Source organism: Pyxicephalus adspersus, chromosome 5 (genome assembly GCF_032062135.1).
Source record: "Pyxicephalus adspersus chromosome 5, UCB_Pads_2.0, whole genome shotgun sequence".
NCBI classification, from domain to species: Eukaryota; Metazoa; Chordata; class Amphibia; order Anura; family Pyxicephalidae; genus Pyxicephalus; species Pyxicephalus adspersus.
This window is the reverse complement of record NC_092862.1, coordinates 89,154,270-89,172,088: the sequence shown is the minus strand read 5'-3', so window position 1 is coordinate 89,172,088 and position 17,819 is coordinate 89,154,270. Positions and strand designations below refer to the sequence as shown.

Sequence of the window (17,819 nt, the reverse complement as noted above, 5' to 3'; positions counted from 1 at the left end):
AGAACATGTGTGTGCTTGTGACTTTTGTGGTGGCAAAGCTGAGGTTTCGCCTGAGGAAAGTCGCAATATTTACCCACAGGGGGCTTCTCTGATCAGGCATCATAAGCGTTTAGACAGCCGCCTATGCAGAGGAGCTGAACTCAGTTAACTCTTGCCTAACCGGAAAATAAGAAATAAGTCAATTTAAATTTTTTTTAGGGCTAAGTGAAAGATGTGTGCAATTAGAAAGAATGATTTTTTAGGGGGAACAGTGACTTTTAATGCAAGCTCGCCAGTGTCAAACTGCCAGAGATGCGCGTCTCCAGCGGAGAGATCATTTTAGTTAATAACTTCCGCGCAAATACGCCAGCGCCTCGACTTTGGTTGATAAATCTATCGAACAGGTCCAATTTTGGATTGCGCATACGAATGCAGGAGAGAACGTCTGATTTTGCTTGATGAATTAGGCTCTCAGATTCGGTGTCTGGATCTATGACATCAAACATCATGTCATTGTTTGAATCTATTGTCAAAAACTCAAAGTCCAAGCCTGACCCAAGTCAGGCTTGGATAGCCAAGTGGTCTTTGGTAACTTGGTAGCTGCAACCGACCTTGAAGCAATGTCAGCAGGGTTCAAATTGGTTGGAACATGGTGCCATTGCTCTGGCTTATTTTTAAGAGTTCTTTTCAATGATGTGAACCTTGGTTCAGCTTGATTGCGGTTGTTGGGAAGTCAAACCCTTAAAAACACGAAAGGGCAATGGCGCTGCCTAAATATTGGAGTCATCCTTAAAGGATTTGCCCATAAGGGCAATAAATTCCCGATCTTCAATAGAAGAAGCCACCATATTGCCTTTATCAGGTCCACCAATTTCAGGTTTCTCTCGTAAGCTGACAGAGGCTTGGATGATGTTGAATGTCCTAGTGTTCAGTTTAGGGATTTCACTCGCATAATAGTGGTCAGAGCATGCCCTAAAATAGGAAGCTTGTCCCACATTGGTATTGTAAATGTGTAGATGACAGGGTCTGCATGTTTTGTCAAGACAGACATCTCCCATGATAATCCTGCCTAGAAAGTTTTTGGGCATAGGGTGCATTAAATGGACCATTACAGTGTATTTGTACCTTTTGAACTTTTAAAACATTTCTGCCCAGAAGAAGCAAGATTTCAACCTCCTCGTCAAGGGGTGGGATTTCATCAGCTATGTGTTTCAAATGAGGGTAATGGTGTGCAGCTTCAGGTGTAGGAATCTCTTCTCTAACATCTGGCAGTTGATCGAACTTAATTTAAGACTGAAGAGCGATTTTCTTCAGCCGTGTAATTGGTTTTAAGGTAAAACTGCTGGCCCTTCTGACCAAAGTTTTCACCAACCCAGAACAAGTTTCCAAAGTATAGGGTGATGCATCTCCCCCTATTTCAGACAAGTCAAAAAACTTTAGACTTGCTAGTGAGTGATTACCTTCATCATCTAGGATGACATACATTCTGATAACTCTTTCTGATTGTGTGTTAGAAAACACACAAAAAAAATCAAAAAGACAAACTTCAGTGCATTTTGGTGACACAGAGGTGCAGGGTTGGTCAACACTCTACCCGCTATGATCTGCTACAGGTTTGTGCTGAATTACAGACCTTGAATCTTGTTTAGAGGAACGTGAATGAAGAGCTGATACATGGTTATCACTGTCACATTTTTAAACACTTAAGTGTAACCTTGCAGTCTCTGGCAAAATGTTTAGTTGAGGCACAATATCCAAAGCAGATATCATGGTTTCTCAAAAACTGCTTGTGAACTTCAAGGGGTTTTTCCCTAAATCTGGGACATTTTCTTAGAGGATGTGGTTTATTATGGATTAGACAATGGCGAACAGGGTCTTTATGTTTACCATTGTGAGCATTGTCAATTGCAGCTTTTGTAGTGCTCAAAAGCTATAGCAATGTCTCTGCTAAAGACAGCAATGTCTCTGATAAACTTGGAGAAGAAAGTGAAGGGCGGAAAGGATGCTTGATATTGCCCTTTATATCTGGAACCTACTGTAGTCTACTTTTCTTTCTTTAAGATTTTAGGGCAGTTTTGTTACAACTGGGTTCATGCCATATGTGGTGTCTATGTAACTAAGACCTGGGAGATGTGGGTCTTCCTTGGTGACTTCAAGCTCAAGAAGAAGGTTGCCTAGTTCGAAGCGCTTCCTGCTGGATCATGGATGTGAACAGTCTTAAGTCTCTTAACACAAGTCCGATGACTAAGGGCCTAACCATTTAATCAGCAATTCAAGCTCTTGAATGGGTGTAAGTGCAAGGTCCTGGACTACTGACTTGAATGTGGACCTCCAACTACTGTAGTTTTCTAGACAATCATCAAATTTCATGAAGCTGGTGTTAATAAGTTCTCTGCGGGTCATGTACTTAGCAAGCTCAGATATCTCTGTTCCCTCAGTCCTTGAAACAGGTGCCCCTTTACCATGATTGTAGGTAGCAATCTCTAATGGCTGATGTTCATGTATTGGAGGGGAGACTGGAACAGCTTATGGGTTCAGTCTAGGTGTGGGCTTAATGTCTGGAATTGCCCTGGTCTGCTTGAGGTAGGCGTCTGAGTTAAATGGCTGATTGTAGCATCTTCTCCCACCAATGAGGATCGCTGGGAGTAGCATTTTTGTGATGATTGCTGTGAGTGGTACCTCGGCGATGTGGATGACTCCTTGGAACGTCTGGAGGAGGTTAAGATGTAGGATGCAGTTTCATGCAGTTGTAATATCCTACCCTCAGTTCTTGATTTGGCTTCCAAATAAGTGCAGTGTCTTTCTTTGTTATTAGTAGCAAAGTCATATACCTCCTCAATGGACTCATCTGTATTCATTCTTGACAATAAAGATGAATATTTTTCAGACAGTTTCTTATAGCTCTCATAGGCCATTTGCAGATTTACAAGAGCACTGCTTAGTTGCTTGAGAAGGAAAATAATTTTGTCACCACCTTCATATTGGTTGTAGCCTCCATTTTGTATCAGAATCATCCATGAGAAGTATAAGGTAAGCTGACTGCATTGTGAGGGGTGACTGTCCTGTAAATTTCATTTAGTTTCTTTTGTGTGTCTTATTAACTAAAGTTTGAATAGAAAACAATACAAAGTAACTAATAAACTGGGGCGTGAAAGGAGAAAGGGTCAGTAATTTCTACCTTATTTGTTTAACAACTCTCCATAGGGTTTAGGGAAGGCTAAACAGTGCATTTTGGTCTAACAGATATCTCTTCCTGTGGCAGAGCTGCTTCATCCTGAGTGGTAGCTGGCACATGCACAGATTCTTCTTGAGACATGCTGCTGGAAATAAGAGCAGTTTGGATGGATCTGTGTGCAATCACAATATATGCAGAGAAACAGTAAAGAGGAACATATCAAATACAAATAAACAATGAAACCAGGCTGCTGTGGCAGCATAGTAAAAAGCTATGGACTATAGCTATAGGCAATGCATTTCTTCTGCCGTATAGTGACAGGCAGGCTAATAGGTGGAGGTTTCACTACAGTTTTGAAAGTGGAACTGGTACATGTAGAATGAAAATAAGAACATACTGCTTTTTGGTTTTTATATAAGCAACCTATGAAAAATTAGTATTTTAATAACATACTGATTGTTTTTATGTTTTTGTGTGGTTTGCTTTCTTCAACTGCAACAATGAATTCATTTTTGCCTAGGTATTTTTTTTTTCTAAACCACAATGATTTTGTTTTCTATTCCAATAATATACATTCACAGAATTTTAAGAACGTTTTCTGTTATTACAAAGTCACTCATTGGGCCTGATTTATACCAGCTCTCCAGATCCTGGAGAAAATACTTTCATCAGTGAAACTGGGCCATCCAGAAAACCTGGAATGAATCTGATCCAGGATTCAAAACATTGCTAGCAAATTATTTATTAAATTATTTTGAAGAAATCCATTCCAGGTTTGCAGGATCACCCAGCTTCACAGATGAAAGTGTATCCTCTCCAGCCTTGGAGAGCTTTAACCTGGCCTATTAAATCAGATCGTTTAAAGGCTTAAATTTCAAATTGAATCTGAAACTAGAAAAAGGAAACTGGACCACAATGGAAGTATTTATAAAAGGTCCAACAGAATGTTAAAATATCTAAACTGCAGAAAATCGTTGAATGAACATCATTGCACTTCAAGCTCACTTCAAAACCCACTGCCGTACATCTAACCAAGAAAGCTCAAATGTTTTACATCAAATGATCAAACAATGAAATTTTGCAATTGTTATTGTGTAAATTTAGATTTGATTGAATGACACAAGCCCATTGAGTCTAACCAATAAACCAAACAATGCAAACCGACATATACAAAACTCTGAAATCACAGTTAAGGTGCAGAAAACAAAAAGAAAAGACACTTTATAATTTGGTAAATTGTGCTCTGAGAGGGTAAGAAATTCTTCCTATTCACTTAAGGCAATTAGATATTCATCAAAAATGTCCTAATATTTATATTTTTAACAGGGCGCCTTCAGGGGCAGCAAACTTGAAATGTCCAAACCAACAGCAGGAGGGTTTATTTAACATGGTGTTAACAGAAAAGAATCTATAAATTTACAACAAAACAAACAATAGCCTGGCTGGGCATCTGGCTAATATACATAGTGCCCTGTCTCTCTATCACATATACTCAACATTAACACTGTTAACTCACAGTTTGGAGTATGGTTTGGATGCTTTTTCTTATGCCTGGAACACACTGGCTGATCACCTTTTCACTCCACTTATATATATTACACACACACACACACACACATATATATATTATAAAATATATTAATCAAAAATGTTAAAGGTTACACTAAACACAAACATTTAATAAATTACTTGAACATTAATGCCTACTTTGTTTTAATTTATTATTTATTAGCTGTTCACTGGTGTACAAATGTAAAGCATCATATCAATAAATGATTATGGAATGTTAAACTGTCAAAAAACAAACAGCCAACGTGCTAAGACTGTGTATGTCCCAATTACACGCAAATTCAGCTTTGCAGATAAACATGAGCATATAAAAGGGTCTTGTCTGACTTGCTTTTTCCTGTGTCTTTTTTTGTTTTTGGGGGGCGGGGGGAGTGGTTTGCTGTGTTTTTGAACTGAATATTTCAATGTCCATTTTGCAATTAAGAAGTCAATGTTAATATTATGTTATTGTGTTTCTGGCCATATTGTTTCATTTCAATAATATGTCTTTATTACCACCTTTAAATGTTTGTCTTGCATAAATATTTTCTAATCCAGTTTTCCACCCTTGATAGGTCATAATAACATATTGGTTTGGTAAGTATTTTTGGAATGCAATATTTGAACTAATTTGGCTTTATATGGAAGTGTGGGTTTACATGTGTTTTTTTTATTTTGTCATGTAAATTTAGTGGTGTCTGTGTGGTTTCTATATTTTAATGTGACCTTTTAGCAAATGGGTTTTTTTTTAATAAAGTTATTTCAAAAATTTTGTAGTATGTTTTTTGGAGGTTTGTTTTTATGTGATCTCCTTTACAATCTCCCAGGACCTACAATTTAAAAAGTCAATGATGCTTCTTTTTAAGCAGTTCCCTAACATGAATTGCTTGAAAGGCTTAAAACCACACAATTGGCTTATACTTAGTTGTTTGATGCGCATAGTTTTGCGCCAAACCTCATGAGTGTGATGCACATTGTTGTACACCAAGGCGTAACCGCTATGTGTGCATGACCTGTTATATCAGTTGAAATTTGCGCTGGCCAATTTTCAAGAAAAGGATCCTCATTCCGGTAAGTTTTTCTTTTTATGTGTATATTGTTTGTTTTGCTTCATGAGCACTAATGTATGTATGTACATACATGCATATATATGTATGTATGCATTTAAGGATGTACATATAAAGAGAAATTATAGGAAGAAATAGACAAAGAGGATTTGTTTGGACATATTGCTTAACATGCCTCAAATTGAAAAGATTGCCTATTTCTTCCTATGATTTCTGATGTCATGGGCTTGGCTCAAAGCAGCATTCATGGATGGGTTTGCTTCTGGTTAAAGGAGGAATCCACCTTTATGTGCTTCCACTACCAAGCTGAGGTGGGTAAGTCAAGGTCTAAAATACCATTCAAACCTGCATAAACACCCTGAAAGGCTGGAAAAGCAAGAAAACATGTTTGGTACAAAGTGTATTTGTCCCTGGAAGTTTTAGATACTAGTACTATTTGTTTTAAGTAAACACCTAAATAATGCATACAATCCACTATTTAATGAGAAAAAAAATAAGTTGAGCAACAAGAGAACAACTGTTCATTTCTAAGAGTGTTTGACCCTGCTTGTGAGCTTGGCAATCAATGTGGTTTTGATGTTGTGCTTGGCAACCTGGACCTCCTTCCATCACCATCAGGTGTGTTAGAATGAGTATGCAACTCAACTGGACAGCTAATTGACAACCTGTTTGGACAGCAAGTGGAAGTGTGCTTGTATGGAATAGGGCTAAGATCAGGCAGCACAGCACAATGAGAACAAACCTTTAACACTACTACAAATGAACAGAGGAGTTGTGTGGCAGCAAATCAACATATGTGTGTGCAAATATCAGGCTAATAAAAAAAATAAAAAAAAAAAATAAATAAAAATCATGACAATTTATTTATAAAAGAAATATGTACATAATACATTCAAATACCAATATGTGACAATGTGACTTAGAGAATGGGACAAAGGCAATGAGGGGGTTCAAGTAGCAGTTTGGAGTGGAAACCATGCAGACATTTGTACTTAATATTTGTGGAAAAAAATGACAAAACATTGCTAAAGAATTGCTAAACAACAGAAACCGTCATTACAAACCAGGCACAAAAACACTTAGCAAAAGATGAAACTAACAATATTGAGGATTTCAAATTCACATCAATGCATACCATCCAAGCAAACTGACTTGAATAATCACCCCCCCCCCCCCCCAAAACCAGTCCAGTTAAAACAGTAATAATGAAAATGCATATGTATTTATATGCATTTAAATGTATTTTGACATTCACCATACAAGTTAAATCACTAAATGTTCCTTGATACATGTATTATAACATCTTTGGCAACAATCCTTTTTTCAAATATTTGATTTTCTATAAAGCCAAACTAGAATGAAATTTGAATCAGATCACAAATGCTTGGTGACCTTTTTTTGACATTCATACTATTGTGTGATGAAATTTTAAAGTGCTAATTAGTATATATACTGCTTGATCTAAATTAGTTTGCAGTGTTGCAACCAAACAAAAAAGTATCAAAACAGTGCAACATATGTAACAATAAAAGAATACATTTTGAATGAAGTATGTGAAGAATGAAGTATTATGTATGAAGTGAATGAGTATGATATAACATAGAAAAGTTACTTACCCAAAAGAAGATGAAGCATTAAAGATTCAAATTGACCAGTAATGGACTGTAGATGCGTACAGAACATGGAGCAGGTGTGCGCTAATTAATTGATCTGACCTCACCATTGACAGAGCTTACCAGATCCTCCTGAATTGCGCAGCTGCAAACTAATCGCCCTAATTGGCATATTCTCGACATATATGGCATATTCATTTATGAAGAGAAGAATCCGGCTGGCAAAAGAAGGCGAGTGCAAAAGTGTGTACAGGCTTTTATATGCAATTGCAAATCTTTTAAGACGTTTGGAAAGATAAACGACCCTAGAATGTACATGGAGCTTCTGAACAAACGTAAAAAGCCTAAAGCCTGCACAAAAAAAATAGACCCATTCATTTACATTTAAACAATTTTTTTCAAGGCTTATGTAAGTGTTTGCAGGATTTTACATCCTGCAAACACAAAAGCCTTGAAAAAAAATACAAAAGCCTAAAATGATGAGGTCTGAACATACCCTAAGTCCACTAAGAAACAATAAATTCAGCTATGTTTACAAAACATGTAAAGAGCCAAGCATTCCCATCTATGATATCAAAAGAAAAAACATTGACATTACCTAAAACATACCTAAACTCAGAAATGTCACTTTATTTAAAAGGACAGACAACCTTTTTTTGTTAGGTAAAAATTCTGTTTAAAAAAAAAAAAAAAGTTCAGCACTGCACTAGGCGATTGAGAATCAATGGCAGCACAAAGCTCTTGGGTGCTACTTCTGCGCATGCTCGAGCATCTCAGCCATGCACAGAAGGAGCCTTTTCGTAGAAAAAAAATGTGCTGATCTCACGCATGTGCAGTGAGTTCGGCAAGTTTTATTTTTCCAACCTACGTCATCCGATCTTGCGCCTGGGTCGGGTGACGTAGGAAGAAGAACAGGAAGAAGAGACAGATGCCGTGACCACGTGGGACCCGACAGAGTAGACCTCCGGATAGATCGGACTGTCCTGCAGGATTGTAGGTAAGTGTATTTTTTTGTCCCTCGGACAGATACTGTGACCAAGCGGGACCCGATGGAGTAGACCTTCGGATGGATCGGACTGTCTTGCGGAATTGAAGGTAAGTGTATTTTTTTTTATTTTAGGCACTTTTGGCTTTAGTTCCTCTTTAATCACTTCAACAAAAAGTGAAACAAAAACGCCAACAATGTTTGAATTTTTGCCAATAACAAATAGCAATAGCGCATTTATTCTATGAAGCCCACTGATTTACATGTTTACCACACTTCAGGTAATTAGGAGCAATTTGGCTGGAATCCAAGCCCCCAGCACTCCAAGGCAAGGAAAGCAAAAGTAAAACAAGCACAATAAGCAAACACTTGTGTGTTTAAAAAAAATTAGTTAAAAGCATAGATCGTTGCATTGCTGATTATGTCCTACAATTGTTACAGTGGGAAATTAAAGCAGATTTTTTTGGGATATCATGAATTTATACAAAATAGTGTGTAATTTCAACATTAAAAAAAACTACATAGCTTTCCATATATTCTGCAATAAAAAAAAAGGCAAAGTAAACTTTTTTTGTGAAACCTCCAAATAACAGTAGAAGAATCAATTGCACTTGAGTTACAATTGCACAATTGTGTTACTGTTAGAAGATGCTTACAATCTTGTGCTTGTCCAAATTAGTTTGTCCTGTGGGGACACTTGCAGCAGCAAGGAAATAGCAGCATCCTCTGCTTCCCTTCAGTCGTGCAGCCTGAAATGTACTTTCTCGGCATCTCCAGCACACACTCTGCACAGCTGAAGGGGATTCAGGGAGCCAATTAGTGCCCCTGTGCTGCCATTGGCTGCTGGGGCTTTATAGCCTCTCTGTTCCCAGTGAGCAATGCCTGTTGTAGTGTTTAGCCGGGCTGATATGGGCTGGAGTGTGATTTGTGTTATTTACTGTTGCTGACTATTGCCTGTTCCTGACCTATCGATTATACACTGCTTGGACCGGCCTCTGCCTGTGACCCTGACTCTGCTTGTGCCTACTCTCTCTGTACCTTGTTTGGTGGACTGATCATCCGTTTATGACATTGGCTTGTACTGGCTTGATCTGCTTTGTAGTTCTTGTATTGCCTAATCTGTGGGCTCCTGGTCCTCTGCCAGCCCATCACCAGACACAATCTCTTGCACACTAAGTCCTGGGGGCAACCATGTGCTGGGAGACACAACCAGTCTTCCGAGGCTGAAGAAGGGCTTGCTAAAGGTGAAGATGATAGCGATAGACTGGCGGACTGGTGTCTGGTGAGTACTGGTGCTGAATAGGGCCCTACAGTTACAGGCAAATAAATGTTCTATAAACATTGTTAAACTGAAGCCTTACAAACGAAATGTACTACGGTATGAGTATTTGATGGCATTCGGATTGTAAATGGGCATCTTTTTGCATACAGTCCCCAAATGTTTTTTCAGTGTAACCCTTCAAAAATTGACACAGTATCTGTGTTTACCTCATTTTCTATACTGTGTTCTGCATCATTCAGCCTCATTTTCACTGCCTGGCTTTCATTACCACAGCCTTTGAGGTAATTCCACAGTTACCAGCTGTCGGAATTACAAACTCAGGAGTCAGACCTCTGGAACCTGGTGCCAACAAACAGTGGTCTAACACCATACGGGCAAGGAATCTATATTGTTACTTGAGACATGTATTTACTTATAGTGTTGCATGCTACTTAGTCTCTCAAGGTCAGACTATAGGAATGCTATGAATGGGGGAAATGCTATAGGTAATATGTGCTTATTACTTATTTTAGAATATAAAAAAAAAATAAAATGAAAAATATAATTTTGAGAAGGCTTTGATTGGTGTTCAAAAAAGATCTACTAGATTGTAAGCTCTTCGGGGCAGGGTCCTCTCCTCCTGTATCACTGTTTGTATTAGTCTGTCATTTGCAACCCCTATTTAATGTGCAGCACTGCGTAATATGTTGGCGCTATATAAATTCTGTTTATTAATAATAAAATAAGAATAAAAATCTAGTACCTAAGGATTGTCTTTCCATTATTCTAAAATGTATGTGTTACTGTCATTTAATATTGGCAAAATAATACATAATAACGAACCTAATTTAAACAGTAGTTTGGCATCAGTATATTGCCAACAGATGGTGTGGTAAGAAGTTTTTAAGTATGTATCTATGTTAGATGTAATGGATGTTGGACATACTGTATTAGAATTCAGTGCAGAAAACAACATCTTGAGAAAAATTTTGTGAATATGAGATAAATTTACAGAACATATCAATTACATCAATTTTCATATATTATCACTTTGTATATGTATCACCTTTCTTGCATTGTCATAGTTTTAATGTGTACATTTAGAAGAATGAGTGAAAGTGTATCCTCTCCAGCCTTAAAGAGCTTTATTAAATCAGACCCATCCAGTCTAAACAGTAAAGTAATTTTGTTTTGAATGGAAACTTATGTAAAGATATTTAAATAAAGTTAAAGGTACTACATAAAGGGTAATGCAATATAGTCACTGAATGTATATGTTTAGAGTGCTGTATATTTAAAACTAAAACCCAAATAGAGGTTTAAATCTTCCTAGCAGCGACAAAAACAGCATAAGGATATGTATGGACTGGTGGTAAAAGAAAAAAAATTACAACATTTAACACACCTGGATCCCTACCTGTCCACAGCTAGGCACACTGGAGTAGTTTCAGGCAAAATGTCCCTTTTAGCCAAAAAAGGCCCCCTACAACCTATCTTGCTTGTCAAAGAAGAAACCAGACTGTTCTTTTTGCTTTAATCAGGAATGAGGTGTAATATTTCTTTAATGAACCTGCAAATCAGGTACATTTTTATATACACATGCATGAATATTATCAAATAGCTACACAGCTGGAGGCACATTTCATGTCATACCAAACATTGCATTGAATGTGCCTGTTGAAATTACAGGGAAAACAGACATTAATTCTGATCAGTGAAACAGAAATGTGTGGAGTGAAAGATCCTAGGGTGCAAAAACCCTTTTATGATAATCCTGCTGTGGTCAACATCATCTGGTAAGCATTTTTAAGGTAAAAATATTGGCAGGTGTAAAAAGTAATTTCATACAGACTAGAAAGCATCCACTTAGAATAACTGGAGGTGGTAGAATAAGCAGCATATACCAAAACTGACTTTAGGATATAATTGCTAGTAGTTGAAGTTAAAAATACCTGCACAGCCCAGAGGTAGTCTAGGCGTAATTTCAAATCCACCTGTCTAGAATGGAGTGCCAAAGCACAGGAAAACAGCAAAATGGCTAGAATGGGTTCATAACCTCGCATATAAAAAGATCCCCGTCTGTAAAGAGGAAAGAAGAGGGTAATCAATTAGGGTAAACAGTAATTGTTTACAATACCAGACCTGTACAAAAAGGTATGTCTAAGTAAAATTAAAAAACCCAACACAGAAAGCATATTATGATTTTTTTTGCCATCTGGTCACATTTTGTGATTAAAAAAAATGAACCAGGGAACAACAAAAAATCATCATAAGGATTACAAACTTTAATTACTAATTACTGATATTTGAAAATATCTTTGTGGGATGGAACTGAAATGGTTTAAGTTTTATTGTTTTGGGTTAGCTCCTAGTTTCAAACTTTGTTATGCTTTTTATTACTAACTTTTTCTGGTATTCAAAGTCATGTTAATCTTCTAGTGTTTTATCATGTGTACACATTTAATTTTATGTACATTCTTAAAAATTGTCAATCCCACGTATGCAAAATTAAATGTTTTTTATATATTATCTCTAATTTAACAATCCAGCAATTACAGGGAGCTGGTGAAAATAACCAGTAAACTATTTATGCTAAGAAAAAAACTCCAATCCTTCAAATGATACAGTCTGGCTTTATTCTGTGCTCTATGAAATCCTTTCTAGCTAGATTCCAGAGAGCTGCTAACATGAAGCCACTTTGGAAATGTGTGCAGGTCCAGGAATATCTAGGAAACAAATGTTTTTGATTATTTTATTTCCCTGAAACTAATTGAGAGTTTCCTTGGCTGTGTGTTTGGGATCATTGTCCTGCTGAAATATCCACCGTTGTTTTATCTTTAGCATCAAGATAGATGGGAGCAGATTCTTATCAAGAACGCCCCTGTACATTTCTCAATTCATCCTTCCTTCAATTAAAAGGTCTGCCAGTACCATATGCTGAAAAACAGCCCGACACCACCTCCAAACTTTGTCATGCATGGAGAGACAGGACCACTAGGAGGCGCTACGGCTTGCACAGAGGTGGTGTGAGCCTTGAGATGGGCTAAGGCGCAGAGTCTAAGCAGTAACCAGGTCTTCTCCAGAGCCTCTGATGGTGAGGATGTTGCGCTGCTGTTTGCTGCCAGGTTGCAGTCCTTGGGCACACCGAGATGGGCAAAACACGGTACCAAATCACAAAGCAGAAGGATATTCGAGGAAGGCCAGGGTCAAGGCAGGCAGCAAGCAAGAAAGGTCATATCACACGCCAGGAGTCAATTTGGGGGATACAGGAGACAGACATTAATGACACAGGGGCCACTGGGGGCACAGGGAACACAGGAGACACTGGAAGCAACAGATGGCACAGGTGACTTAGAGATATCCACAGACAGACAGGAACACTGGAAAAGCACAGGGAAGTTGGCTCGGAACCAACAGACTGGACAACGAGAGGCTAACGCAGGAGCTGGACAGTGGAAACACTAAATTAAGCACTAAGTGAACAGGGCTCGGCACAATGGAGACACGTTGCACAAACACAAGTGCAGTGTGTGAGCTAGCTAAATAGCCAGGGCTGGTCAAGAGGCCATTTTCTGATTAGCCAGCGGATAGGATGGAATTGATAAAGCTTGGAAACAGAGGCAAGACCAGCGTCAGAACTGCCCACATGTGCAGATGAGGTGTCTGCGCTTTAATGAGAAAGAGGTAGGTGTGACATCCGTTCCCCCCTTTTATGGGGCCTTCCCACCCGTCGGGGTCCGGGTTTAAGAAGAGAACGAAGATGAAACCTCTTGGCAAGAAGAGGTGCAGACACATCTGTAGCTGGAACCCAAGATCTCCCCTCAGGACCAAAACTTTTCAATCAAATAAGTACATTGGCTTTTTGCGAAGGCATTGGGCAGCTTGTGATGTGAGGGAAGATGTAACTTGTAGCAAACTGGGTTAACCTTGTCAGAAATGTCATAAGGCCCCACTAACTGTGGAGCAAATTTCAGAGGAGGCACCTTGCAATGAATGTTCATTGTGAAGAGCCAGACTTTATCTCCAGGTTGGACAAGGTGACACCAATCAGCAAACTTCTTGTGCCTGAGAGCTACGTGTTTCAGATGCTCACAAGTAGAAGACCAGATGCTCTCTGCAGGGCACTGAGTGCAGGTATTTTGGCAGAGCAGGGTATAGAAAATGGAAGGCGAGGATGTTTGCCATAGACAATGTAGAACGGTGATTTTTTTGGTGCTGGTGCTAACATGGTTGTTGTGGGCAAACTCCGCCCATGGTAGCAGTGTTACCCAGTCACCATGGTGGGCAGAAACAAGGGCTCAGAGATATTGCTCCAGGGCTTGATTAACTCTCTCCATCTGCCAATTAGTCTGTGGGAGATAGGCTGAGGAGAAGTTCGCAGAGATGTCCAGGGATCCGCAAATGCCTTTCCAAAAGCGAACGGTAAATTGCACCCCATGATCAGAAATTTTATTGCATGGGCATACCGTGAAGCCTAAAAATTTCACAAATGAAGACTGGCATTAATGCAGCTGCTGATGGTAAAGCTAGAAGTCGTACAAAATGGGCCATTTTCGAAAAGTGATCGACAACAACCCAAATGACCGTACAGCCATCAGAGGAAGATCATCATCCCCATCAGGTGGAAGATCACCATCAGGTGGCAGATCCGTAAAAAAATCCATGGACAGGTGACATCAAGGCTCCTTAGGAACGGGCAGAGGAATAAGGGGTCCTGCTGGGCCACAAGTAGATGACTTGGTTTGAGCACATACAGCACAGACCATGACATAGTCATTCACATCCTTACGAAGGTTGGGCCACCAGTACAGATGGGAGAGAAGGGTGAAAGTTCTGTGAATGCCCGAGTGGCCAGACAGTTTAGAGTCATGTGCCCAATGTAATATTTTGGTGCGGAGTTGAGGAGTCACCAAGGTTTTACTTGGGGGAATAGCAGATTCCTAAACAGAAGTCAAGGCAAGGATACGGGCCGGTAGGATAATAAACTCTGCCTCAGCAGTGGTTTCAGAATCCTGTGGATCGAAAGGGCGGGAGAGAGCATCAGCATGGGAGTTATGGGAACCGGGTTTAAAGGTAATTTTTAAATCAAAACGAGAAAAGAACAAAGACCAGGGAGCCTTCTGAGGGTTGGGGCGATGAGCCCACTGTAGGTATTTTACGTTTTTGTGGTCGGTGAAAATGACCTTGTGAGGAGAGCCCTGAAAAAGATAGCCCTATTCTTCTAGAGCGAGTTTGATGGCAAGCAGCTCCCTGTCTCCAAGTGCAGTAATTCTTCTCTGCTGGGAGAACTTCCGTAAAAAGAACGCACACGGGCATCGGGCTCCGGTGGGGGTCTAGAAAAGAATAGCTACCAATCCAACTGAGGAGGCATCAACTTCTATTGAGAAGGGCTTGGAAACATCTGGCCTATTCAGAGCTGGAGCAGAAAGAAAGGCTTTCTTCAAGGAATGAAAGGCCTCAATAGCCTCAGAGGGCCAAGACAAGACAGACATGCTGTCTGTGGGTAGGCAAGTCAGGAGAGAAAATCAAAATGGCATCCAAACAGACAACACAGATGTATAGAAGGTCACAAAATACTTTGTTGACAAAGTGTTGGAAGACAGCTGGGGCATTACAGAGACCGAAGAGCATGACCAGATATTCATAATGCCCATCCCCGGTGTTAAATGCTGTCCTCCATCGTCCCCCTCCTTGATCTGAATCAGGTTGTAGACCCTTCGGAGGTCCAGTCTGGTGAAGATCTGAGAACCAGGAAGATGGTCAAAGAGCTCAGGGATAAGCAGCAGTGGGTAGTGCTTTTCAATAGTGATGGCATTCAAACCACTGTATTTAATACAAGGACCAAGAAGAACCCTGCGCCAGAGGGGGAAGAGGACCTACGTATAAGTCCTCCCTACAGATTCTCCTGGATGTATTCACTCATAGCCTTCATCTCCGGCAGACTGAGCGGTATACCCAACATCTGGGAGGTGTGGAATTAGGTATGAGGTCTATCACACAGTCATAGGAGCGATGGGGAGGAAGTTGCTCGGCCTGGCATTTGGAGAAGACATCTTGGATGTACTGGATTGGAATGGATGGAGCCAACTCTGTCAAACACAGAGAGTGACAAGAAGGACCCCAAGCCAATACCTCTGGAGTAGACCAATCTAGCACTGGAGAGTGTTGAAGCCATGGGAGTCACAGGATGACTGCAGATGAGGCCTGGGGAAGTACAAGGAAGGTTATGGTCTCCTGATGCAGCACACCTACCGTCATTTGCATTGGCAAAGTTTGGAAGCGGATAAGTCCGCAGGAGAGAATGGTACCATCCACCGCAGAGATACGCAAGGGATTGAGTCAGTGGCTCTATAGGCCAGGCTCACTCCTTGACAAGAGTAGCAGAGATTAAATTGCCTGCTGCCCCCGAGTCAATAAAAGCCTTCAGGGCAAGTGTGGACGTCTTGTGGTGGAGCTAAATTGCTATTGAGTGGAAGGGAGAGAAGAGTGACCTAGCATGCCCCCCTCAGAGCATACTAATAGTGACCTTTTTATTGCAGAGACCTGAAGATAGGCGCTGGGATCTCTCCTCTGGACATGAGCGGAACAATTGCATGGGTACTTCTGATGAGGGATAAATGGGGGGACTAGAGGTTCCAGCGGCCGCTGGAAGCATGGAGGTAATTGTGGAGACAACGCCTTGCGGGAGCGAGATTGCTCTTGGAAACGTATATCAATCTGGATAGCCAGGGAGATCGGGTCATCCAGAGCAGTGGGAATTTCTCAACCAGTTCTGGGAACCAACAGACTGGATAATGAGGGGTTAACGCAGGAGCTGGACAGAGGAAACGCTGAATTAAGCACCAGGTGAACAGGAACTAGCGCAACAGAACTAAGGGCTCGGCACATTGGAGACACGTTGCACAAACACTAAGTGAAGTGTGTGACCTAGCTAAATAGCTAAAGCTGGTCAAGAGGATATTTTCTGATTAGCCAGCGGGTTGACTGGAATTGATAAAGCCTGGAAACAGAGGCACGCCCAACATCAGCGCTTCAGTGAAAAGAGGTAAGTGTGTAACTTCAGTGTTGGTATATTGTTTTTTGGGTGATGTGTAGTGCCATTTCTACTCCAATCATAGTGTGTGAAATGACATTGAAAGAGTTAAATTTTGGTCTCATCTGACCAACTATATTCTTCTGGTATTTGATTGGCTTGACTAAATGTTGTGCTGCAAATTTTAAATGAGCATCAACATGCTTTTTCTTCAGCATTGGAGCCTTGCACAGGGAGCATACATAGAGGCCATGTCAGTTGAGTGCATTACTTATTGTTTTCTTTGAAACAACTCTACCTGCTAATTCCAGGTCTTTTTGAACTCTCCACTAGTGATCCTTGGCTCTTTGAAAATTCTTCTGATTATTTTTTTGACTTGATCTTACAAAGATTTGATCTGATTTTTTTGATCTTACATAGAAATATTGTAAGGAACACCTGGTCGTGGCCGGTTTAGGGTGAAATTATGTTCTTTCCACTTCTGGATGATGCCCCCAACTGTGTTCGCTGGAACATTCAGAAGGTTGGGAAGGCCTTGAGAGATCTCTTTCCTTTTACTCATCATGAGATGTTTCTTGTGTGATACCTTGGTAATCTGAAACCTTTTTATAAGATATCAATTAGGACTAAACCACCTGATAATAATTTGCACTAATAGGAGCCAGGATTGCTTTATAAATACTGATTTTAGATTTCACCAGGTTTATTGGCTTTCTGTGCACCTTTTCTTCATGTTTTTTCATGCTCCATACTTATTGCCTGTGCCATCCCACTTTATTGCACATAACATAATATATGGTCATAATTGCTTTGACTTCTTTGTATGTGTGGGTTTTTTGGGTTGTTATCGACATCTGATGTAAATTTCATGCCAATAGCCCCATTAGAAATATATTTACTAAAAAAAATGTTAACATGTTTAATAATTATTCCCCCCGTAGTAGCTTCCTTTGGGGAATTTGGTCACATGACATGTGAAAGTCAGTGCCATTTGTAGTGGTTAAGGTGGCAAATGCCCCTTGCGGTCCAACCTGGACCTCACCTGCAGTAGGCTAAAAAGTAGTGCTGTCTTAATCATTTATATATGAAAATTATGTAAAACTATATCATACTGCATTAAAAGTCAAAAGAATGCATAAAGTTTAATCATTTACAGAA

The 17,819-nt window shown here is 39.9% G+C and overlaps 1 protein-coding gene across 4 annotated transcripts in view; it reads right to left on the bottom strand.

Annotated features, from left to right (window-relative positions):
- ADCY1 (adenylate cyclase 1) overlaps nucleotides 1–17,819 on the bottom strand; it is a 496,503-nt gene that overhangs the window by 224,847 nt on the left and 253,837 nt on the right. For all 4 annotated transcript variants that reach the window (XM_072412078.1, XM_072412075.1, XM_072412077.1 and 1 more), the window contains one exon: nucleotides 11,581–11,707. In XM_072412078.1, coding sequence (XP_072268179.1) covers nucleotides 11,581–11,707 — 127 coding nt within the window. The remainder of the gene's footprint in view (nucleotides 1–11,580; nucleotides 11,708–17,819) is intronic.